General features: G+C 45.5%; 1 protein-coding gene across 2 annotated transcripts in view; it reads right to left on the bottom strand.

Moving 5' to 3' along the window:
* LOC146854240 (aldo-keto reductase family 1 member C1-like) overlaps positions 1-27,323 on the bottom strand; it is a 454,220-nt gene that overhangs the window by 350,163 nt on the left and 76,734 nt on the right. For both annotated transcript variants that reach the window (XM_085652022.1, XM_085652023.1), the window contains exon 3: positions 24,033-24,200. In XM_085652022.1, coding sequence (XP_085508148.1) covers positions 24,033-24,200 — 168 coding nt within the window. The remainder of the gene's footprint in view (positions 1-24,032; positions 24,201-27,323) is intronic.

Here is a 27,323-nt window from a genome sequence, read left to right as displayed (position 1 = left end):
TGCTGGCTTTGCTAGGGACACTGGCAATCTGCTAAACACCCTGGGTGTATTTCTATTCGCCTCTCTTTGCCGACAGACTGATGAACACCCTGGTGGGATGAAGTAAGTGACCCGATTTGGGCCACACGGATCACTTGCTCTTGAGCACCGGCAGTGGAGCTGCTCAGTCCTAGCTCTCGGAGAATCCCAGGTCGCAAAGGATAATGTACCCCCCTCCAAGGGAGCACGTTCAATATATCCTGTCCAAACAGTGCACTAATCTCGCCTCACCCTAAACTAACACCGTTGGTATTGACAAAGTGCACCCTGACTTGTACAGTCGATCCCTACTAATCTGACTTCTCCTTTGGTGCACCATTCTTCAATCGGGGGCATAAATTATACCTGGTAACTCCAGGCACAGGGGGGTCAACGAAGAGGGGCTCTTTCATTGCTTGGATCTCAGGGAGGACTGCTGCATTTAGCACGTTGTCGTTCTCAGCATTCGTTTGGGTCCATATAAGCCACCCGTCACTAAAGGGGATGAACTGAGGTATCTTCTCTCCCTCAGCATCCCCAATACCATCCCTCACCCACTGGTCATAGGGTAAGGGCAAGGGTACTCTGCGGCAATGGGTAGAATGAATCCAATTCGTTCGGCCAGCGACTTTCACAGCGGTCCTGGTGGCGAGGAGGACTAATTCTGGCCCCTTCCAACGGGGCTCCAGGCACTTTTTCCGCTGAAAATTCTGCAGCAGCACTCAGTGACCTAAGTTGGTGACCTCCTGTCACAATACAGAACTTTGGAAAGGGATACTTTATGGCCATGTTGAGCTAAATGTAGCAGCAATTTGACTGTACTGTCTCTGCAACCTTGTTCTGTATTCGAGGCGATGAGCAAGTCATCGACATACTGAAGCAACACATTACCTGTAGGGAGCGACAAAGAATCTAGCTGACCTTTCAATGCTTGACTATTGATACTCGGACTCTCTGTATAGCCTTGAGGAGTGCGACAGAATCTAAAGCTTTTACCAGCTAGGGTGAAACCGAACAGATATCCCCAATCAGGATGAAAGGAAATACTGAAGAATGCATTTTTCAAGTCAATGACAGAAAAGAACTTGGCAGAAAAAGGATTCATTGTCAAGAGAGTCATAATGTCAGGACCACCGGAAACTGAGGAATGACTAATTTGTTAACTTCCCGCAAATCAATCACAAAACGATAAACATCTTTGTGATACTCAGAGGGACCCAAAGGTGTCCGTTTGAGGATCGGAAGAATAGGGCCATTACAAACATTAACAGTTGTTTCCTCAACCACTCCTTTCTCAATCAAATCCTGCACAATCTTTATCAAAGCTCGCTCACCTGCCTGCGGTATCTTATACTGTGGAATATGGGGTAAAATAGCACCTTCCTTGACACAAATCGAAACAGGCAATATCTGCAACAAACCCACATCTGTGTCTCCTGTTGCCCACAGTGTGGGTGGCACATCTTTAAATTCAGCAGGGAGGTGCGCATCTTTGGACAGACACTGCTGAGCGCACACCACCTCAGGACCCATCGTCATATAGAATGGTGAATCTACAGTGAAAGGACCAGTAGTTAACGCAAGGGGCTTTGAAATGGGTCTCACAACCGGTACACCAGAAAATCCTAACGAAATATTATCATGGCCAGACAGAGCCGCCCCAGGGACCAAGGAACGAGAAATAGAGCTGTTCACTGCACCTATATCCACCAGAAACTTCTTAGATGAACTATAAACATCCGCACCTACATACAGACCTCGTTGGTCTACAGGTATCAAAACTTGTTCCTCACCCTGTCCCTGGCTGTCCTAACTGAAAGACATCCCCGTCACCTCATCGGTATCATATTCATCTTGATAATATTGTTTGCCCCGAGGGTCATCAAATTAGTTCTGATTAGTACGTCCCTTAGATGTCCCATCAGTCTGAGCCCTGTCCTGGTCACCATCTCCATGACCCCATCCACGAGAAACTCGCCCACTTGGGGCCCCGACCTTCTGCAACAACACCGGACACTTGCTGCGCCAGTGCCCTTCCTCCTTGCAGTACGCACACTGATTCAGTCCTACAGGCGTAGCATTCCTGCTAGTATGCGGGACCTGTCTGGCCATACCACCACGTCCTCTACCATTACCCCTGGAAGCCTGCTGCAAAAACACTTTCATCTTCAAATCTTTGTGCTTTTTCTCCATCTTCTCCATATCCTCATTTTGCCCGTGCTCATAATACTGCGCCATATTCAAGATAAAAGAAGGAGAAGAGGTGGACAAGATGCTCTTGGAAGCCTGTAATCGAGTCACGATCTCGGGGAGCAAGTTTGAAACAAATCTTCTACTAACAAACAAACGCATACCACCTTCAATCAGCAAGTCCGGTCCATAAGAATCCAGGAGCACACTTTCAAACCGGGTGAAAAAATCAGACACACTCTGGCGACAAACCAATAGCTTGTCCCAATCAAACTTTGGTGGAATAAGAGAATGCATATACGTGATAATTTGGCCAGGCAACGCAAGTATCTCTGCCTTAGGCTTCTCACCAGGCTTCCTCTCCTGGTCCCATACTTTAATTTGATCCCAGGTACCACCCAATTCTGCAACATGATCCTGTGTGTGTACCTGTCTCCAAATGTCAACCGGAACCAACAAACCAAAGAACATTTCAATATCCGCAAGCTTCATTACTGTCAAAGAAGCGGCCTCAGTCAATTCTTTGTAATATGCAGTAGGATTTTTTCTAGGGTCAGGTAACTGAGTCTTAAGGGACAAAACCTCACTCCTTTTCCATGCAGTATAAACCCACTGTTCTTGAAAACCGGCCGCTACCCTATGTCTAGTAAGAACATCAGGCTGATGCCGCAGCTTTGGTATTTCAGGGTGCTATATTGGGTGGACCTCCCTCATCTGGAACTGAGATACTATCTTCGGGCTCTTCTAAAGCAGCCTACTCTGGTAAACAACCAATGTCACGATATTACCAAAGACTTGACCAGGTGCCATATCAGCAACGTATACATGATCCTTAATATCATAGATAATCTGCGTTGCTGCAGCATTGAAACACTGCTCCCAAAGCCCAATAAAAGTAGCCGACATGTGTTTAAGGGCATGCTGTTGTACAAAAGGCTCATAATCTTTCATCACATTCCACATATCCTCCACACCATAGATGGCATTTCGTGCCCACTGCACAGCCTGATCAGCCACCACCTTTTTCTCCGCCTCCCCCCTGTCAGATCTTATCAACGTTCGCCCTAATCGTTCCATAAATTTCATCCAGTCTCTATCCTCAGGGCCACATACTGGTGTCCCAGTACCCTGTAATGTCGGGTAATGGAGGAACAAAGTGGAAGTGATAACAGAGGTAGTGGGCATTAACGTCGCCGCTGGCTGAGTGGTGGGCGTAAGAGCTGGCGAAAGGGATGCCGAAGCAATAAGCGTTGCAGGAATGCTAACAGTTGTAGTTGCCACAGACGGCGAAGACAAAGAAAGGACAAGGCAGACTGAGCAACAGTAGGAGAAGCAGAAACAGCTGAGACAGAAGAACCAGGAAGCTGGGCCTGTGGGGGAAGAACGGGATATAGCAATTCTTATACAAAAGCATCATTGTCCTCTCGGGCTACATAAGATTTATCAATATTCAGTCGAAACTGTCTATCTTCATGTTCAATTCCTATCTCCTGCTTCTCTCTATCATGCGCTACAGCTTTCTGAGTCAATGTTTGCATTCTCCTTTTCCGGCCCTCTTTTTCTGCTTTCATTTGCCTCTGTTTAGCCTCTTTCTGCCATGTCCTGAGGGACTCAAACATAGACTGCCTACTTCTCCTTGCACACAATTTTTCCTGTAAGAACCCAAATTTTTGTTCATCAAAGATGCCCGTCAACGGCCACTTCAACTTGGCATTGTCCCTCGTATATTTGTGCCATAACGTACTAAACATAATAGGGCCAACGGCCATGTTTTACATACATATAAAAATTCGGAGTGCCTTCCGGTGGCTCTGGCTGACTTTCTTCCACTCGAGCATCAGCAGAACAATAATGCAACAAGAAACCAAAAAGCGACTAAACGCCGGCATTTTCAAAAGTAAGCCAAATTCGTTATGTTGCTGGGCAAAGTGTTCACAAATACTTTGTATCCAAAGCAGTCCTCAGACCGTACCAAAGACAAACGAAAATCGGTCCTCAGACCGTACCAAAGACAAGCCAATATTGTACCATATCCACAAAGAACCAAAACAAACTCACCTGGTGCACACAGGTCAAACAAATTTATTCTCCACTGCCGACACTTTAGACCAAACGGCCAGATCAAAGGGTTTTGCCTTTCAGGACCCCAGTCGGGATAACCGCTGGGCGACGCACCACCCAGTCAGACAGAGAGGGCAGCTGCGAGCTCAGGACTCTTTCGTGCAGGGATCCCTGATCCACCCATCTGACCCGACGATGGCCCCGACCTCCACACCCGTCCGCGGGCGAGGATGGGTCACCCGATGGAGTCCCTTTTCGGGCGCCAACTGAAGGAAGTGACACAGTTAGGGCCACTCCGTTAACTCACGAACACCTTCCAGCCTTCCACACAATTGAAGAGTCGGTCAGACAGTAGAGAATACAAACCAGGTATTTCATTCAGGTACACTCGAGCGGAGTCCAGTCTGACCAGCCCCCTGAGATTGCTGCAGAGGGACTGACTTCAGCAAACATAGAGATAGATTATGTATGTTTTCTGAACCAAGAATGTCCTGCCCCTCATGGAAATCTACTAGCAGGTGCAGCTAAAACAAAGAAGTACAGTAAGATGATTTTCGACTCTGGGACCAGGCACACATTATCTTATTGCCAAGGTCATTCTGTTTGTGCCTACCGCTAGACTAGTGGGAGAAGTCCTCTGTCTATGGAAAAGGAATGCATTAATAAGAACAGTGTATTCATTGGCAGAGCAAGGCTTAACCTTGGAGAAATGAACATTTCCACAGCCTGCTTCTCGATCAGCAAATACGTAGCTGACAACATGATTCAAAATGGCGGCTAAACCTAAAATGGTGCCGCAAATGCTAACTTAACACGAGAACAAAGCATAGCAAAACATTTCCATTCCATCAGGGATTCCAAGTCCCAGGGTGCAACACGCTTCATTCCCGCTGCTGCTGACAAGGGGGAGGCGTTCACATCGCACTTAAAGCGGTGCCCACCCCCGTGGCGCGGGACATGCGTGGGCTGCACCGAGGCCAAGAGCGGGCCCATCCTTGTGGCTATTCAGGCTGATGACACCACTGATGTGGCCACTAAAACACAGTCTGTACTGATCTTTCGGTACCTTGATAATGACAGCAGAGTTGTGGAGAGGTTCTATGGTTTCACACATTTAAAAGACTCTAGTGCAGAAAGCATTTCTTCAGCTATTCTACAACAGCTACATTTGATTCTCCAGAGCAGCCGCAAAAACAATAAATGATTGCACAAAGCTATTCCCTTGTCCACTTTATGGAGCCCCAAGCTTGAGATGGTTAGCCCTGCTCTGTAAGAGACTCGGTACTCTTTGTCATTGAGTAGCACTGCGCATTTTAAAATCTGATACTAGCCTGCTGACAGTATGCACAGTTGCCAAGTTCTTAGGCAAGATGTGGGCTATCCAAAGATCCTTTCTGAAAATTGCTAACTGAGTATCTGGCGCATATTTACAGAGCTTATTGATTGTATCTTTTTTTATCCCTTCGTTTTAACCTCGCAAAGTTCATTTATTTAATAGAACTTTTGATGTGAAACTGTAAGCACCTTAATTTCACTGTACTGTATGCATTTGCACTTTTGATGGCCTGGGGACCGGGGGAAATACGACGGAGCTAACTCAATTTCTACTTGGATATTTCCCTCATAGTGCTCTTATAAAATGTTGGAGAACAGAGTTATGCTACTTTAAGAGGCACTAATGAGCACCAGGCAGAAACGGTTCCATCAGGATATCCTCCAGGTGCTTGGTCCTCTTAGTATTTATACGTCGAAATTTTAACTGCAATATTGGTGTTCATATGCATTTTATCCATTTGTCCATCTATCTTTTTTCATTAAGCTATGTCGATATACACCAACAGTTCACTTTTGCAGTTTCATATACTGTATATTGGTGCAAAACTGTGAATGTGGAAAACGTTTATGGCATCCCAGCAGAAATATAGAATAGTATTATGATGATGTAATTCTAAGCGTCATACATTTAGTCATTGAATGTCACTGGTTAGCTGAGACATGTTAAGGCATGGTGTTTTGTGAGCCGGCTAGCATTTTCAAGGTTTTATGTGCTGCAATTAGCATATATATATATATTATCTACTGGCGGTCGCCAGTAGATAGTTATAGTTACAACCTAGTTTCCATAGGAAATCTCAAAATTCTATTTTGAATAACTTTGGCGCCGGTTGACGAATCCTCGCGAAATTTTAAAAACGAATGGGGCGCTCCGTTCAGCTCCTACCCTGAAAGTCTCGGGGTGATTCGTCAAGCGGGGGCCGAGAAAAAGGGGGGGTCCCAAAATGCGTTTTCCCCATGCATTTTTCCATAGGACCTTTAGTCGCAGCTACAGCCCGAACGGCTGAACAGAATTACGTGAAATTTGGCAGAGAGGTAGCCATAAGGTCAAGGAAGTGCCTTTTGCAGGACTGGTGTAATTCTGTTCAGTATTTCCTGAGAAAATAGCATTTAAAAGCATATATATATGTGGGCGGAGCCTAACCACACATCTCATCCTGAGATCTGATTGGCTGTCAGCACTTCATCCAAGAAGTGTTGCCAGCCATCTTGGGACCAATATACATGATAGCACCTCATTAAAAAGCATTACAGTTAATAGAAGGTTTTAAGACTTTAGTTACATTGTAAATCATTTGTTGATGGTACCATACTAATTTTAGGAATTGTGGTATGTTCTAAGGTGATTTCACCATGTGAAAAAGCCTTCTGCTGGGATATCATGATTGAGAGAAAAATATTTTCTCATGCTTTTACCACAGAGGTTTGGAAGGTGATCTATAAGCTAAACTGAGAGCTTATTTTCTGTAAATTCACATTATCTTTCTCAGTCATGTGAGAATGAAGTCTGACATTCTCAGTAAAACATGTACATCCAACAAGGGCAGAGACTGTCAGTTGATTCCTTTGTGTTCTACTGCAGCTTCCCAGAGTGTTCCAAAGAACTACTAGAGCGCTAACAGTCCTACTTATGATAAACGTATGGCACACCTGAAGCCATCTTGCTTGGATTAAAGTGGTAACTCTTAAAACATTTAATTTAAAAAGGAACAAAATGAGGGGGTTCATTTTTCCATAAAAAGTATGATTAGTGCTGCAGAAAAAAAAATTAGGGCACATTTTGAGTGACTTCTCAAATCCTCTTCTATTTCATTAAAAAATTCTGACATGCAGACTGAAACATGCACTTTCAATACCAGCAGCAGACTTCCCTGGTGAGCAGTAGCTTTACTACAGTGATCTAATGAGCAAAAAGAATGCTAACATTCTGAATTTATGGCAAATGTGTGACACATCTGAATGCCTTCTTGATGGAATCAAAGTAAAAAACTGAAAGTATTTCCTACTGAGGAGACTGCAGTAAATGAGGAAATTAGGAAACTTCATAACAAATAAGTCTCCCAAGATGGCCACCAGAGACAAAAGAGCCCAAATATCACCCAGATGTAGCCCAAGTATAGCCCAATGACAGAATGTCCCAGAATGTTCTTAAAAACAACTAGAGCGCTTACTGTCTTCATTATGACAAAAGTATGGCACACCTGAAGCCATCTTGATTGGAATAAACTGGTAACACTTAAAACATTTAATTTAAAAAGGAACACAATGAGGGTTCATTTTGCCATAGAGATTATGATTAATGCTGAAGAAAGAAAATGAGGGCACATTTTGAGTGACTTCTCAAATCCTCTTCTATTTCATTAAAAACTTCTGACATGCAGACTGAAACATGCACTTTTAATACCAGGAGCAGACTTCCATGGTGAACAGTAGTTTTACTACAGTGATCTAATGAGCAACTAGAGTGCTAACATTCAGAATTTATGGCAAATGTGTGACATATCTGAATACCTTCATGATGGAATCAAAGTAAAAAACTGAAAGCATTTCCTACTGAGGAGACTGCAGTACATGAGGAAATTAGGAAACTTCTTAACAAATAAATCTCTCAAGATGGCCACCGGAGACAAAAGAGCCCAAATGTAGCCCAAAATCACCCAGATGTAGCCCAAATATAGCCCAATAACAGAAGTGTGCAAAACACTTATTATTTTGTGTTTTTGCAGTGTTATATAGTGCAGACTTGTCAGGTATTGGAGTGCTTTACATGAGCATTGGTTACATCACACAAGAACAAATTCGTTTTGGTTGTAGACATGGGGAGACTAAGTGATTTGACCAGAATCACAGAATGTCGAGCTGAAGCAGAAACTTCAATCTGGTTCCCCAGTTGCAAAGTCTGCAGTTCTGAAAGTAACACCACATCCTCTACCCTAAGTGCAACATTTAATCAAGTGGTCAACTGGATAAAAAACATAAAGATAACAAATAATTTAAAAGTGCTTTGTCGCTATTTGAAAACTCAGAAAATATGTCCTTATTTTAGTCTTTTAGAGCACTAACCATAATTTTGATGCCAATAAGACCCTCTCATGTATGTCATTTCTAAAGGAAATGCTCTAGGTATTACAGTTTTGATTACATCAAGATGATGTCAGGCGTTCCACACTTTTGTAATAAATATAGAATGTTAGCAATCTAGTTGTTCATTAGGATACTGTTGAGAGGCAGAGGCCAGGGGCACGGACTCTGAAAATTGAAGGCAGGTAGGAGGGTGCAAAGGCAACAATTTAACCACACTGAGCAGGCAGGAAGGGCCGTGGAAGCACAACAGACTATGGAGGGCAGTGGAAAGGGGGGCAGGGCCAACAAACCAACAATACAGGACTTGCAAGAGAGGCTGTGGCAATGAAATAGACCATTGTGGGCAGAAGGAAGAGGCAATGTTAGTACAACCATACATGCCAACAGACCCGATTCAGCCAGGAAACGTCCAATGTTTTTAAGCTCAAATGGGCTTTATTTGATCTGTCTCCTGTCTACAATCTCCTCTTTTTCAATGTAACTCAAAGGGGAAAATCAATATCCCAGTTTTTTTTCAAAATCTCCCTCTTACCAAGTTCAAAATGTTCGCAAGTATGGTACATTGGATCATGGAAGGAAATGGGGTAGGGACATGGACTTGGATAACAGAGGACAGGAGGGACATGGAGAGGTGAACCAAACTGACCCTGCAGGGCAGGCATCAGGGTTTGCAGCAGCACAATACACCACACAGGGCATGCAGGATGGGAGTGCAACACAACAATCCATAGAAAGCAAGAGGGAGGGGACAGGACCATGCACATGGACAACAGAGAACAGAGGGGCAAGAGGCAATGGTAGCTAGCTGACCATAATGGACAGACAGGAGAGAAAGCTGCAGCATAACAGACCATAAAGGGCAGGAGGGACGGATCAGGGGCATTACAATGGAACAGACAAGCCAGGAGGGAGGGAGTAGGGGTCTGCACATGTAAACAGAGGGCTGGGGGCAAAGGGGCAGGGCAGGAGCAGCAAGATAGCCATGGAGGTCAGGCAGGATGGGAACTAGAAGCAAGACACACCATGAAGAGCAACAGTGAGACTGTGATGGCATACACACAGACCATGGAGGGAAGGTGGGAGGGGGTCAAGGGCAGCTAACTGACCACACAGGGAAGGTGGGAGGGGCCATGGCAGCACAGAAGACCATGCATGGCAAGTGGGAGGGTTAGTGGCAGCACAATGGCTATGATGGGCAAGAAGGAGGGTGCAGGGGCATGCACAAAGGACGATGGAGGATAGAAGGGAGGGTCAGGACCTGTGCACAGACAAGAAAGTTCAGGGGAAGGGGCCTCACAACAGACCACACGGGGCAGGCAGGAGGAGCAGTTGCAGCACAACAGACCAGGGAGGGCAGAAGGGTGTGGCAGTACAATGGACCATGTAGGACAGGAGGAAGAGGATAGGGGCATGGCATGTGGCCAGGCAGGGTGGAGGTGGCAGGGACAGGTTACAGTCATCTGACAATGCTAGGCAGGTGGGAGGGGAGTGGCAGCTCAACAGAACACTCAGAGTAGATAGGAGTGGCAGGTCCATGGAACATGGTGGGCAAAAAGGATAGAGCAGGGGCATGCACAAAGACATCGGAGAGCAGGGGGAAGGTGAATAGGGGCAGCAAGCTAAGCACAGAGTTTAAGCAGGAGGTCAATGATGGGGCATAGAATTGGGCAATGGAGGGCAGGAGGAGTGGACTGGTACATCATACTAAATTGAGGGCAGTGGCAGCACATCAGACCATGCATGGCAGGAGGGAGGAGGCTAGTCCATGGATTCACACAACAGAGGATAGGGAGGAGGGGGATGGGGCAGCAAGCTAACTGTTCAGAGAAGGCGGGTATTAGGAACTTTATTGTTTTTAAAACATTGTGTCTGTGCTACTACTTAAAATATGAACAAGTATGCAGCATAATCTCACTTTTATTCAGGAAGAAGAGGACGTTTGTGACTGTGACTCCGGGCTCACTTGGCAGAAACACCCCCTGACCCTCCACCCCCTGTCGCAAAATGTAATGTCCGTGAAAAGGGTAGGTGAACACAGTGTTATATAGAACATAGTCCTGAGAGCACGATTGAAAATGAAAACTAGATATAGTATATGGTATAAACTATGCACCAAAAAGTGTGATATAAGATGAACCAGGCGTGAAATATAATATGCAATACATTGTGCGCAATGACAGATTCATTGGAGAGCGCGAGATAGCACAGGCACTAGCGCGTCCTATGCGATATGCGCCTTGGAGTGTAATATGCACAGGGCAGTGTTGTGTAACCTAGCTAGTCTCTAAAGTTGTAATATAAAATATGTGCTGGGGAGTGTAACGTTGCATATGCACTGTGACAAAGATATGGATCCCAGATTGTAATATGTATGGCATAGCACTGTGCGTTATAACATAGGCATCGAGGAAGGCACATTAGATGGGGCAATATAACCCGTGCGAAGACAAGTGTGGCATGACATATTCACGGGGTGGTGTTACAGTGCACATGGGCTAGAGAGTGTCATAGCATATGCACTAGCTAGTGGAATACAACACAGAGGTGTGTGGCACTCGGCAGGCAATGGTGGGTGTAACACAGCATTGGGCTCTGTCAGGAGCGCGCTGTGACTCTCAAGTGATGTTCGTCCCCTTTCCAGAGAGTAAAATAAAAAGTATTACACATCCGGCAGTGGATGTGTAATTTATTAACCGTGAGGGGGGTTTCTTGCATAGATTTGGTCGAATTTTTGTCGAATCCCCTTTGACTGGCTTGGTGTGCATGTGTATTAAATGTGCCCGTCAATAGCTACCCATGTTTGTATAAATAAACGACAAGGGTGTCTACCGGGATTAGGCACGGTAGGGCCTCAGACATGTCAGAGCTTGGCTAGTGGTGTAAATATATTCCACGTGGATTCATTGTATGCATAGTCCCCTTTTAATGAATATCACGCAAATCGTCATGGTGATAGGTACGTACGGTTTGTCCAGCATGTCCTAGGTGTGTCTATAAATATATATTTTTTTAAAATAATAAAAAACAGTGGCCGGCCCTGGGGATTGGGGTCAAAAAAATATAATTAGGAGACAGACCCTGGGGGATGGGGTCATCAGGGCCAATAAATTAGAATAAGAAGGGGAACCACACAGCCCCCCTTCTTAAAAAATTAAAATAAATAAAAGACTGGCATCGTGCCGGAGGCCATGCCCCTTCCGTGCAGCACTCTGCAAACGCGCCCCCAACAGGCATCTCCAGTATGCGCCAGGGAGCTGCGCTGCAGACAGGTGTTCTGAGGCCAAGCCCCTTTTTACACCTCTCTGCAACGCAGCTCTGTGGCGCTTACTGGAGGTACCTAGTGGTCTAGTTTGACCCTAGGGACCCTTAGGATTCAAGGGGACTTAATCTCTCAACTTAGAACAGCCACAGGGTGCGTTTACACAGTGGTGAAGGGAGGGGACGGGGCCTGAGGTGACGTGTGCAAACACGCACTATGGCACGTTTTAAATTGGGGATATAATTTCCCTTCAATACTGAGGGCCCCTGGGGGCTAACTAGCCCACCAAATGCTTCCAGTAAGCACCACTGAGCTGCATTGCAGAGAGGTGGTCCATGCCGTGCCACTTTTTACACCTCTCTGCAACGCAGCTCTGTGGCACTTACTGGAGGTACCTAGTGGGCTAGTTGGACCCTAGGGACCCTCAGGATTCAAATGAACTTAATCTCCCAACTAAAAACGGACACAGGGTGTGTTTACACAGTGGTGAAGGGAGGGGACGGGGCCTGAGTTAACGTGTGCAAAAACGCCCTGTGGCCTGTTTTAAGAGGTAGTTTTAATCCCCATGCCCTATTATATACTAGGGGCTTACAGAGGAGGTCATGCTAATCACAGGGGGACCCCAACCCATAATGTTCCCTAGTGTATGTAGGTGTTTTCACTGTATTCTAAGTGCCTTTTAACATAGCACTGGCTCTAGGACTGGTTAGTCAGACTCAGTTACCACCAGTATCCGTCTGAAAAAGTTGAGGGTACAGGATGATTTTGCAACAAGGCTTCTTTCTGCTCTTCTTTTTGTTCTTTCTGCACGTTATCCTTCTTCCTGCACTTTTCTTCGTCTTTGAGGACTTCTGTTGCTTCTTTCTGCACTTCTTTTGTTTCTTTCTGTGCATTTTTTCTTCTTTCTTCACATGTCCTATCTCTGTAGGCATAGTTAGAAATTAGCATTTAAAAAACCTTTGAAATTCACAGAAAAAAACATAGGTTTCAGGCACGTTATAGTTAGGAATTAGCATTTAAAAAACCTCAGAAATTCACTGAAAAAAACATAGGTTTCAGGGGTGTTAGCTGGACTTTTCACTTGTACAAAACCATTGAAATTCCCCCGTTATAGTTAGTTCAGCTAACTATAACTCGCGCGCCCGCAATGCACTGCTGATGACGTCACATATTACATCACTCATGACATGGTCAGTGACATCACTCATGACATCACTGATGACATCTCAAATGACATCACTGATGACATCACTGATGACATCATCCTTGTGATAGAGTGGCAGACCTCCTCTCACCCTAATATAACCTTTGATACACACATTCAAAAATAGAGACTAAAATTTTCAAAACAATGGACATACCAATACCAGTTACAACAACCTCTTCAGTAATTCTAAGATCCACATACACATCCACTCATTCACCAACAGTCCTATACAGTCACTCATACATGTACTCACTCATCATATGTACTCATACACCTATACATCCTGTTACACAATGCTACTCATCCATAGAGTTACTCACACACATAGTCACTCATGCTAATAAAGAATCAAACATACATTTACTTGCATATACAGTTATACACACACCACCACATGTACTTCTACGGAAACTTACACATACTTAGTCTTTTAAACAATCACTTATAGAAACACATACTTATTCATACAGGAACTCTTTCAATCTCTCACTCACATATACTCACATATATACACCAATAGTCACATATACTAGTTTAAAACATATGTACTTACTCATAAAGACACTATTGAGACAGTCATTCACTCACTAACACACCCATACACACACTCATCAACCGATACAGTCCTGCACACAGGCTGTGTTCAACACATACAAACAGTGAGTCACTCATTCATGCACCTATGCACTACGTAATACCCCCACCGAACCATGCAGACACTCAGACTGATACTCAAAAAACCAACTAATAACCTATATAGACACCCATGTAGCTACTCACCAACCCATGCAGCCACTTATACACAAAGTGAGAGACTGATACAGATATTTACATATTTAAACATTACTCACTAAGCCATGTATTCACTATGATACACTTAATCAGTCAGTTACACAATCAATTTTTCAAAAACAAATCATCCATTTAGACACTTATATACCCATTTATTCCTCCATCGACCTTGAGATATACATATATAAAACATATTTAATTTTCAGAAAAACACACATTCACTGGATGATGTCATCAGTGATGTCATCAGTGATGTCATTTGAGATATCATCAGTGATGTCATGAGTGATGTCACTGACCATGTCATGAGTGATGTAATATGTGACGTCATCAGCAGTGCATTGCGGCGCGCGAGTTATAGTTAGCTGAACTAACTATAACGGGGAAATTTCAATGGTTTGTACAAGTGAAAAGTCCAGCTAACTATAACACCCCTGAAACCTATGGTTTTTTCAGTGAATATATATATATATATATATATATATATATATATATATATATAAAAACAAAGTGCCCGAAAGCATTGAGCAGGCACACAACATCGCTCTGGCCTTTCAGCATTAAAATGCAGCTTTCCCCCATGCTCCGTTATTCATGCTCCATGCCGACGAGTTTCGAGGTTAAAATCCTCTTCTTCCTGGGCTGCTCACACAAACAACACATCAAGTGCCCACATTATATGTATATATATATATATATATATATATATATATATATATATATATATATTACCTACTGGCAGTCGCCAGTAGGTAGTTATAGTTAGGACCACGTTTCCATAGGAAATCCGCAACATTCTATTTTGAATAACTTTGGCGCCGGTTGACGAATCCTCGCGAATTTTTCAAAATAGGTGGGGCGCTACGCTCCGCTCCTACCCTGAAAGTCTCGGGGGGATTCGTCAAGCGGGGGCTGAGATAAAAGGGGGGTCCCAAAACGCGTTTTTCCCATGCATTTTTCCATAGGACCTTTAGACACAGCTACAGCCCGAACGGCTGAACAGAATTACTTGAAATTTGGCAGAGAGGTAGTCCTCAGGTCAAGGAAGTGCCTTTTGTAGGTTTGGTGTAAATCTGTTCAGTAGATTCTGAGAAAATAGCCTTTAAATCAATATATATATCTGTGACAGCTTACGGTGCGCTTACGGTGCGCTTACCGTACGCGTACGGTGACGTGCGCGAGCGCGATTCTGATTGGCCCTTAGATCTTAGTAAACATTCGAATCGGTCGAAACCAGGAAGTGGCGGCCGCCATTTTCTCTCTCGCACTCTGACAGGGGGTTGAAAAACAAAGGGGAAAAACATGTAAAGGGGCTGTTTACACAGCTCCCAAGCACCTAGCCATGTCGAGGGAGTCCCCAATGATCCCCCAAGTGAAAAAAGGCAATTTTAATTTTTTTGAAAATTTCGGCGATTACGCTTACCGTACGCGTACGGTAATAAATAATAAAAAAAAAAACCAATATCCACATTCTCCCCACCCCGTGTGCAAAAGGTGCCCGAATGCGCTTACGGTGCGCTTACCGTACGCGTACGGTGACGTGCGCGAGCGCGATTCTGATTGGCCCTTAGATCTTAGTAAACATTCGAATCGGTCGAAACCAGGAAGCGGCGGCCGCCATTTTCTCTCTCGCACTCTGACAGGGGGTTGAAAAACAAAGGGGAAAAACATGTACAGGGGCTGTTTACACAGCTCCCAAGCACCTAGCCATGTCGAGGGAGTCCCCAATGATCCCCCAAGTGAAAAAAGGCAATTTTAATTTTTTTGAAAATTTCGGCGATTACGCTTACCGTACGCGTACGGTAATAAATAATTAAAAAAAAAAAACAATATCCACATTCTCCCCACCCCGTGTGCAAAAGGTGCCCGAAGGGCACCCTATGTGAATGGCTTAATATTTATAAACCCAACATATATTTTACCTGTCACAACGATGCTCATCATATGTCCTCCATGTGCGCACGGTGCGCGAAGCGCATCGTGCGTTCATGGCCCATCTAGCGTAACGTGGGCACGCGGTGCGCGAAGCGCACCGCGTGCTCACTGTGCGCACACGGTGCGCGAAGCGCACCGTGCGCGCACGGAACGAACTGCGTTAAGTGGGCGCGCACGCCACAAATGGCGTAAAGTAACTTAGCATTTAAAAAACCGTACAAATTCACTGAAAAAACCATAGGTTTCACACACGTTATAGTTAGGAATTAGCATTTAAAAAACCTTGCAAATTCACTGAAAAAACCATAGGTTTCACACATGTTATAGTTAGCTGGACATTTTACTGATAAAAAACCAATGAAATTCCCCCGTTATAGTTACTGTAGGCAACTATAACTCACGCGACCGTAATCCTCTGCTGATGACATATGTGTCTTTATGAAAAAAAAATATTTGTAATATATGTATAGCTAAAATTTAATGGAAGAAGACATGGGCAAATAAGTGTCTAAATACAGTATTAGCATCAGCAGAGGATTACGGTCGCGTGAGTTATAGTTGCCTACAGTAACTATAACGGGGGAATTTCATTGGTTTTTTATCAGTAAAATGTCCAGCTAACTATAACATGTGTGAAACCTATGGTTTTTTCAGTGAATATATATATATATATATATATATACGTATGCATATATTACCTACTGGCGGTCGCCAGTAGGTAGTTATAGTTAGGACCCTGTTTCCATAGGAAATCCGCAACATTCTATTTTGAATAACTTTGGCGCCGGTCGACGAATCCTCGCGAATTTCTCAAAATAGGTGGGGCGCTACGCTCCGCTCCTACCCTGAAAGTCTCGGGGGGATTCGTCAAGCGGGGGCTGAGATAAAAGGGGGGTCCCAAAACGCGTTTTTCCCATGCATTTTTCCATAGGACCTTTAGACAGGGCTACAGCCCGAACGGCTGAACAGAATTACTAGAAATTTGGCAGAGAGGTAGTCCTCAGGTCAAGGAAGTGCCTTTTGTAGGTTTGGTGTAAATCTGTTCAGTAGATTCTGAGAAAATAGCCTTTAAATCAATATATATATATCTGAGCCAGCTTACGGTACGCTTACCATAAGCTTACCGTACGCGTACGGTGGCGTGCGCGAGCGCGATTCTGATTGGCTGTTAGATCTTAGTAAACATTCGAATCGGCCGAAACCAGGAAGCGGCGGCCGCCATTTTCTCTCTCGCACTCTGAGGGGGGGCTGTAAACAAAGGCAAAAAACATATAAAGGGGCTGTTTAGACAGCGCCCATGCACATAGCCATGTTAGTTGAGTCCTCAAAGATCCCCCAAGGCCAAAAACGGTAACTTTTTATTTTTTGAAAATTTCGCCGATTACGCTTACCGTACGCGTACGGTGCGCTTACGCAAAAAATTTTAATAAAAAAAAAAAAACACTGGCATATTATTGTCATCACTTACAAATTAAATTTAACAGATTTCCTATCACAAGGAAGCGCATAATATGTCCTCCATGTGCGCACGGTGCGTAACGTGGGCACGCGGTGCGCGTAGCGCACTGCGTGCCCACCTTGCGTGTACGGCACTAACTGCGTAAAGTGGGCGCGCGGTGCGCGAAGCGCACCGCGTGCTCACTGTGCGCGCACAGTGCGCGAAGCGCACCGTGCGCGCACGGAACGAACTGCGTTAAGTGGGCGTGCACGCCACGAATGGCGTAAAGTAACTTAGCATTTAAAAAACCGTACAAATTCACTGAAAAAACCATAGGTTTCACACACGTTATAGTTAGGAATTAGCATTTAAAAAACATTGCTAATTCAATGAAAAAACCATAGGTTTCACACATGTTATAGTTAGCTGGAAATTTTACTGATAAAAAACCAATGAAATTCCCCCGTTATAGTTACTGTAGGCAACTATAACTCACGCGACCGTAATCTTTCTCACGCGACCGTAATCCTCTGGTGATGACATATGTGTCTTTATGAAAAAAAAAAATTTGTAAAATATGTATAGCTAAAATTTAATGGAAGAAGACATGGGCAAATAAGTGTCTAAATACAGTATTAGCATCAGCAGAGGATTGCGGTCGCGTGAGTTATAGTTGCCTACAGTAACTATAACGGGGGAATTTCATTGGTTTTTTATCAGTAAAATTTCCAGCTAACTATAACATGTGTGAAACCTATGGTTTTTTCATTGAATATATATATATATATACATCACAAACAAAGAACCCAACTTGGAGAGCCACATACGGTGAGTACTTCTTTATTTTGTTAGGCAGCCTGAAAATAACGTCCGTTAGCACAGGATTCTGCATGCCATCTTTCATATTCCTTACGCGTTTCGAGAGTTCATGCTCCCTTGCTCACAGGTGATGACAAATGGGGGCAGGCAACATGCCGTAACTCTAAATAACCAGTAACATGAGTCCCGCCCATGGGCGTGTCAGCACAGTGCATCCTGGTATTGAGAGTTCATATTCATGTGCAAATCTTGAGTAGAAACAGCTGCCCTGCTGCCCATTACGAGTTCCTTACCACAGTGGGTTCCTGTAACAACAAAGGCCATAATCAGACTGGTACTGTCCTGAACAAAAGACTCAGCGTTCCTTTTTGCACTGTCACAATAGCTGTGCCGGACCCGCGTGACTCATGTTACTGGTTATTTACCATAGGTTTCACACAAGTTATAGTTAGCTGTACATTTCACTCGTAAAAAACCAATGAAATTCCACGTTATAGTTAGTGCAGGCAACTATAACTCACGCGACCGCAATCCTCTGCTGATGCTAATACTGTATTTAGACACTTATTTGCCCATGTCTTCTTCCATTAAATTTTAGCTATACTTATATTACAAATATTTTTTTTTCATAAAGACACATATGTCATCAGCAGAGGATTGCGGTCGCGTGAGTTATAGTTGCCTGCACTAACTAGAACGTGGAATTTCATTGGTTTTTTACGAGTGAAATGTACAGCTAACTATAACTTGTGTGAAACCTATGGTTTTTTCAGTGAATATATATATATATACACACACTAATTCCAGACCATGAAGAGTTAGTATCTCCGTTTTAGTGTGAGTATTTTCAAACATGTGTTTTTAATGTCTATACGCCTAAAGTTAATGTAAAACACTACAGAGTTATTTACAATGAGATGACCTTGTCTTAGTTCATCATTACATAGGCTTTGTGGAGTCCAAGCAAAACAAGGAATTTGTATGTAAGAGTAATCATCAACTCTTCCATGTTTCAATCATTTTGATCAAAACAACATGTAGGGGTATCGGGGATGTTATCAGAGAGATGGCTCAAATAACAGATATTAGTTTCTACTCTAGTGTTGATTTTGGCCCACGGAAATGTTAGCTAATGTATTGTAAATATCATGTCTGCCAGTGTAGAAACCCTTTTTCATTTCAGTTTGAAGACGTGCTATTGAACATGTAATAAGTGATGTATTACTATTTTATCAATACTTTACATCTGCGCTCACCGCACCGAAAGTCGCCCTTTCCCCACCTCTCACAATGGCGGTCCGTGGTGAGGGAGCAAACCTCGACGAATGCACCCAGGCTGAATTCTTCGTTATACGAAAAAAAGGACAGCAACCACGGACTCTTAAGATTTAAATGCGCTTGATTTATTTTGCAAAAGATGGCCCACACTATTTTATCAAATGCACTTTTCTGGTATGTGCTTGTATTATGTAAATGTATAATGAATATGTCATGAAGTTTTGATAAGCCAGATCATGCATAAACAACGTTCAGTGATTATTTGGTTTAGAAATTGTTCCAGGGATGTCCTAAATGTTCTGACTGTTTCCCTCCATAATTCAAATATTTTATGTGTTTTAATCACTTGCTTTTAGCCTTCTTTATTTTAGTTTTATTTTCTTGAACACATGAATGCACACTACATTTTCAGCAGCCCAAGACTCCATTTTGTCATAGGCCTGTCTAGAAAATGACAGTCTTCAACTTCCTAAGTCTAAAACATGGTGGCCTTTATCTTCCTGAGGAACTGTAAATATGTCACATCCTTTTGACCTCTTAATGTGTGGTATCCTTCCATCAATGACGGAGGCAAAAACACTCAGTGCAATATCATTCTGGAACAGGTGCCATTTTCAAGGTCAAATAACAACTATAGCCCAAAAAATATAGTCTGCATTGACTTAATCTTGCCGTATTAGTACATCTACTGATATATATGTTTAAGCCAAGACATTCCTTAAGAGAGATAAGATGACAGGGATGAGGACGACTCTCGCCTTCTTTTGAGGGATATCGCCTTGCCCGGCCTGTCCGTTGAGGACCGTGAGCGGCTGGACGCCCCCTTGTCGGCGGATGAAATAGCGACCGCGATCCGCTCCCTTCGCTCGGGCAAGGCTATGGGTCCCAACGGTCTGCCCATTGAGCTATATAAATTGCGCCCTGACAAGCTTGCGCCCTTCCTCAGTCGCATGTTCCGTGAGTCTCTGGCGGCGGGTTCCCTCCCGGCCGACCAGCGTTTGGCCACGATAGTCGTTATCCCCAAGGAGGACAAGCCGCGAGATCGCTGTACTTCTTACCGGCCTATTTCACTGCTAAATGCGGAGCCTAAGATCCTGGCGAAAGTCCTTGCCAATCGTCTGTTGAGCGTCGTGTGCGATCTTATTCATCCGGACCAATGCGGATTCATCCCGCATCGTAACACCGCTCTTAACTTGCGGCGTCTTCACGGCGCCCTTGCCAGGGCGGAGCTCCTCTCCGAACCGGCCGTGCTGGTTTCTTTGGATGCCACGATGGCTTTTGACACCATCGAGTGGCCATTCCTCTGGGCTGTCTTGGCTAAATTTGGCTTTGGGGAAGGATTTATTGGCTGGGTGAAGCTTCTTTACACGGGACCCATGGCTCAGGTGGTGGTGAATGGGCGGGTCTCTCGGCCCTTTGCCCTCGGCAGGGGCACGAGGCAGGGATGCCCGTTGTCCCCTTTGCTCTTTGCTCTCGCCCTGGAGCCACTCGCGGCTTGGCTCCGCTGGGAGCCCTCGCTTAGAGGGATCCGGTGGGCCCCGGGCTTTGAAGATCGGGTTTCGCTATATGCGGACGATATTCTCCTATATCTCACCTCACCGCGGCAGTCGCTCAACGTCCTCTTTGACGTTTTGACTTCCTTTGGGAATAATTCGGGCCTCACGATCAATTGGTCTAAATCCTGCGTCTATCCGATCTCCGGTGGTCCTCCTCTCCTGCCGCCTCGGCTTCCGATCCAGGTATCTCTGAGCGGCTTTAAGTACCTGGGGATATACGTTTCGCTGGACCCGGTGGCTCGCTATGAGCAGAATCTCCTGCGTCCGCTTCGGCGATTGCGAGAGGACACGGCCCGGTGGTGCAGGCTGCCCCTGTCCCCGCTGGGTCGGGCCGCGCTGTTCAAAATGATGTCCCTTCCCAGGTTCCTCTATGCACTCCAGAATTCCTTCGACGTCATCCCAGTGGCCTACTTTCGGGAGGTGGAGAGCCTGCAGAGGAGACTGGTGTGGGACGGGCGGGCGCGTATTGCTCTTGCTAAGCTTACTCTCCCCTGGTACGACGGGGGCATCGCGCTTCCCGACATTCGCAGGTATTATTGGGCCGCGCAGCTTTCGGCCATCAACCATGCCACGTATGCGCCTGGCCTGAATCCGGCGTATGAGATGGACAAGTTCCTGCTTCCCGGCGGGGACTATAACAGGGCGCTTTACTCCCGCTCGGCTGGCCGGACCCTTACGGGTCCTACTAAGATTGCGGTGCGGACCTGGAGGGCTGCCACTGCGGCCACGGGCTGGAGTGAGCGACTGACATGTGCTACTCCTTTGTTTGCCTCCGATCGCCTGGGGAGCCTCTGGACTACGAAGGGGTTTGACCAGTGGGATACGATTGGTATCAGCAAAGTGGGAGACCTGTGGCATAAGGGCGCGGTTAAGACTTTCGCGGCTCTTCAGGCCGAATATGAGCTTACGGACAGGGAGTTCTTCCGCTATGCCCAAGTTCGACACGCCCTGCTTTCAGTCTTTGGAGAGGGGACCAAGATCCCGGTTTCTTCGCCCCTCGAGGACCGCATACTTGACGGACATGTCCCTGACAGTACTATTTCTTTAATTTATAAGAAACTGATTAATCATCGGGCTGACCTCTTGGTGCGCCTTCGGGAGGCTTGGACGGGGGATGGGGTGGAATTGGACGACGAGGACTGGCAGTCTGCACTGTCGTCCCCCAAGGAGGTCGCCATTCCGGCCCGTCTCCGGTTGGTACAGCTTAAGATTCTTCACCGGGTGTATGTGACGGGTCCTCGCTTAGTCTCGATGGGATATTCCGATGATGGGCTCTGTAAGCGGGGTTGTGGGCTCAGCGCCACCTTTCTCCATATCCTGTGGGAGTGCCGCGAGGTGGCGGACTACTGGCGCCGGGTACATACGGTTATGGGACAGGTCACTGGGGTTGTGCTGCTGCCGGAGGTGCGTCGCTGTGTCCTGAATGTGTGGGAGCCCAATGATTATAGCGCGGCTCAGACTCGGTGGGCGGCCCTGGGGAACATGATTGCCAAGAGAGATATAGCGCAGCTTTGGGGTGCCCAGCGGCCGCCCACCGTGTCAGTATGGAAGGAGAATATGGACTGGTGTATGTTCAGGGAGAAGACTGTGTATGTTGCCCGTGGTAAGCCGGGGGCATGGGGCAGAATCTGGGGGCAATGGAATGCATATCGCGGGGGTATCTGTACGCCCCCCCTGGTGGACACCGATATCGCCATGTCCCCCTGACCCTTGACGGTTCCGGGCACCTTTTGGAATGACTACATATGGGCGTTCATTTCCCTTGGCCCCCCCCCCCCGTCCCCAGCCTCCCGGTACTCCTTCCTTTCGCGTGCTGCTTAATGGTCTGAACTGGAGTTCCCCGGAGGAAGCCTGACCTGCACTGTTTGTCTTTATGCCTCGCCTTTTGTTTTTCTTTTAGTTTTTTGTGTTTGTTGGACTTAAGTCTCCTGTTCCTTTAGAACTATCCGGAGTCACTACGGGGCCGAGCCCCGGGAACCGACTGCAGCTTTGATAAATGTGTATTTTATTCTGTACTTAGCGGCCGGCCCTGGTGGTTGTAGGCCCGTGCTTGTAATCGAATTATTGTTCAATAAAACTTTTAAAAAAAAAAAAAAAAAAAGAGAGATAAGATAGGTTGTTAATACTATAAAACAACGTGAAATCTCTATCAAATTAGAGAGAGAATCACCACCCAGGTTGCAGATGAGCACAGCAACAGGTTCCATCTTGACTGAAGAAACCTCCAAGAAGACTCTCTGAGGCTCTGGGAAGCATTCCATTCTGCCTTCACTAACTGGGGCCAGCATTGTGTTCTACTATAGATGCAATCTCCTTGCCTCTTCACTCGAAATAGTGGGCAAGCTAGTCCAAACAGACAACAAATCATGTTGTCCAGGTATGCGCACCACCTCTGAAATTCAGGCTTATTATATATTCATCTGCTAGAACTAGCATAGCGCTTAGAGATAGCACAGTGAGAGTGTTATGGACTAAATATTGTGATGTTACGATTTTTTCCTGTTTTCACTACAATTGGAAAGTTTAGCTGGTTTTTATTTTCTGCGATGATAGCAATATTGTATGCACTAGATCACGGCATTTTAAAATAACCATTGTGAAATAAATATGTTGAAATACATGTTGTTTCTAGTGTTCTTGAGTATGTAAATCATTATTGAACGATTGTTTGGATTAGCACTGCTCCCTGTTAGTAGCCCAAAAGCATTTGCACCACTTCAACAACGTATTGGGTGAGGTTCTACAGGACTACAAAAACCTGTCTTCTACATTTAAGCATTGGTACACTAAGTTCACTTGTGTCACCCGTGGGTGTGAAAACAAACCTTGTAGAGCTGAGCCAAAGACTCAGTTTACGCAACACATGGACTGGGTAAGTTGCACATGGAGCTGGGGGTATCACTAGAAACACTGCAAGCAGATACACAAATATCCAAATTATTAGAATTAGCATAAATAAAATGACCAAAACTAATATAAAATGCAAAACCCCCAAGGCTAATTGGTAAAGAGAGCTCAAATTCAGTCTACATGAAGATACACAAAATTTGTAGATGTTACCTTGCCGGTATAAAATATGTCTTCCCTCTTCACCGTACCATCTGAAATTTTTTCTCGTATGGCCTGCCCGATCACGTCTTCATTGCCATAAACTTGAGCACAATCAATATGCCTGATTCCTTTAGAGATAGCCACCTTTGTAGCCTCATAGGCCATCCGTTTTGGAACCTGAAGAGAGAAGATGGAGTGTCTCAGACCAGGCTTTCACACATCAACAGGACATCCAGACCTTTTTATGATGTTCTTAATAGGACTCCAGGCATACAAATTACAATTGAATTGTGGCTATTTTTGTGCACATTTTCTAGGTCAAGTTATCCATGAATACTTCCATATATAGCCACCCACCCTGAATTTATACTCTCTAATTCATATTGTCAATTTGTATACATATTATTCCTGTATTTTGCAATTATTGTTCATCTAAGATGTGATGTATATCAGTGATAAGCCATATACAACTGTCTTGTCAATATGTATCCTAATAAAAGCCAGCACATTGTTGTTAGAATCCAGGAAGGCACTAAAATGCCTTACATCTTGTCTTGACTACATCTTAAAATACATTTCAATAAAGAAAAGCATTAGGTTTAATATGCTCAAACATTTCTGTTTGATTTGGAACATAAAACGATGATCAGAAAATGTGACATTGTGGCACAAGAATATTCGTCTCTAGAATAATTCAGTACTCCAAAATCAGTGTGCTCAAACAGGGTGTTTGGATTGGCAATGGGTAAGAATTGAATTTAGATATGAATATGCTATGGTAAAACATTCGGACCTTAGTAGGTGAAGGGTTTGATTCACAAAGAAAAAAGTAAATCTGTACTTGCAAATTTGCTCCTATGAGACAGCGTAGATTTACTACTTTCTGAGATTCATAAACATTCCCAAGAATCCACATTGAATATTGTATTCCTGGAAATGACATTTGACAATTGCAGTGGGATAGTATTCAGATATTCATGCTGTTGGACCTAAAGTCCTAGGGTAGCTTGGCTCAAGTGGAAAGGCCTCCTTCCAGAATAACATGTCGTGCTTGCATCCCACTCACCTCAGCACTCCAGCGTACCACCACTAAAAACGACACTACACCAGAGAATTTAGAAAAATTAGAAAAGCTTTATCTTTCCTTCTATCATGTTTTTCTTTTCCTTCAAATGAAACCAATCAGTTTTTATCTACATCACGTTAGGGTCAAAACATTTCATCGTGACTAGATTGGCATTGCATAAATATCTTAGACCTGGTATGAAATCAAGCGCACCATCTGGTGGTCAAACACAGCACAGCAAATTCCATAGCGCTTTAAATAGAGTTATTAAACATAGCGCTGCTCATAGCGATTTCATAGCACCTTAAATAGAGTTATTACTTAGCGCTGCACATAGCGATTTCATAGCACCTTAAATAGAGTTATTAAACATAGCGCTGCACATAGCGATTTCATAGCACCTTAAATAGAGTTATTAAACTTAGCGCTGCACATAGAGATTTCACAGCACCTTAAATAGAGTTATTAAACTTAGCGCTGCACATAGCGATTTCATAGCACCTTAAATAGAGTTATTAGACTTAGTGCTGCACATAGCGATTTCATAGCACCTCAAATAGAGTTATTAGACTTAGTGCCGCACATAGCGCTGCATCTGGCAGAACATTCGCACTTCAATTATGGAATCAATAACACGTCAGATGTGGCCCTCCAGCATAACGTAGTGATCCAGGAATCAAGATCGCTTTAACACATGGCAAGTCTTTGAGGCACCTGCTGGACCCTTCTCCCCGTGGGGCACCTCGTGAAGGGGGACCGTGGTCCAGTTCAGTCACGCTCTGGGGTCGAAGGGGGCCTCACATTGGATCTCCCTGGGGGAGGGGCGTGCTCCGGGTCTCGTGGGCCTCCCGCCCTCCTCCCCGGAGATTACCTGTGTCTTCGGCCTTTTTCAGGCCCCGTGCGCCGGTCTCTAAGGCTTCGGGCCCGGGCCCACAGATGTCGGCTGGGAGTCCCGCGTTGCGGGGACTCCGGCAGATCTCCCCATCAGCTCCGCACCGGGGAGGGATCCGGCAGAGGCGCGCCCGCAGCCGCCAATGGCAGTGCGGCCTGCGGGGGCGCGGCTCACAGATTGAATCCTGCAGCGGCGGGGGCGGCGTTGCGCAGTCCGCCCCCGTCACGTGACGGTGGATCACGGCTTCAGACCGACGCGGCCTTCTTTGAACTCCGGCGGCCCTCTCCTCACAGAGAGCCGCGTCGATGAGGCTGCGACGGCAGCGGCGGGGCCCCGGTCCTCCCCGCGGGCCCAAGGATGGCAGGAACAGGCGACACGGCCCAGGGCCACGGCCGTAAGTTACCCTTTAGGGCAGCTCCGACGGGGGTGGCACAAATTAAGGGGTGGCGATGTTCTCCGCGCCTAGCGCTCCCTTCTTCCTCACACAAATTAATGGGTGGTGATGTTCTCAGCGCCTAGCGCTCCCTTCTTCCTCACACAAATTAAGGGGTGGCAATGTTCTCAGCGCCTAGCGCTCCCTTCTTCCTCACACAAATTAAGGGGTGGTGATGTTCTCAGCGCCTAGCGCTCCCTTCTTCCTCACAGCGATGCCCTAGCTCAGGGCAGGTGGGTTGGGAGGTGGCGGTCCACACGCCAGAGGCAGATCAAGATAGGGGGGCCCAGGCCCAGTCAGGGAAGTAGAAGATAAGGTCGTAGGTGTTAACTCCTTTCCCCGGTTCTCTTCAGGGGTCCTGGCTCGGCGGGGAGCACAGAAAGGTTAACGTGATCCCTGGGTCAGAGGCTGACGGCAGGGCTAGGTCACTTGGTAGGGGGCAGTGTCAACCGAGGGGGAAAGAAAGCAGGCCCTAAGAACAGTCAGTTTCCCCCTCCAGCGCACCTACCTCCCCACTCAGGTGCCTTACTCCTGACTACCTCACTTCACACCCAAAATGGCCGACGCACCTCACCTCTATATATAGCCTGGGCCCTGACTGTCCAGAGTGGCCCAGAAGGTTCTGGAACTCCTCATGTCAGCCTATGGCCCAGTCTCTGAGGTGATAGTTTAGGCCACCATTTTGTAGAGGAGCTCTCACTCTCCCTCCATTTTAGGGAAGCACCTTGCGCCACACCATCAATTAGTGATAATGGGGCACCCAGAGCCTCTAAGTCAACACCAACAAAATCTAGTGGACAGAAAAATTAGAGGGTAAAGGAAGAAAAATGAGGAGGGGACAGCCAAAGGGCTGGCAGGTCTAACACATGCTGTGTGGAGAACCCTGCACATTTTTTTTTCTCCATTGAA

The sequence above is a fragment of the Triturus cristatus genome, chromosome 4_1, assembly GCF_964204655.1.
Source record: "Triturus cristatus chromosome 4_1, aTriCri1.1, whole genome shotgun sequence".
Taxonomy (NCBI): Eukaryota; Metazoa; Chordata; class Amphibia; order Caudata; family Salamandridae; genus Triturus; species Triturus cristatus.
Note: the sequence above shows the minus strand (reverse complement) of the source record. Positions and strands in the feature narration are given on the sequence as shown.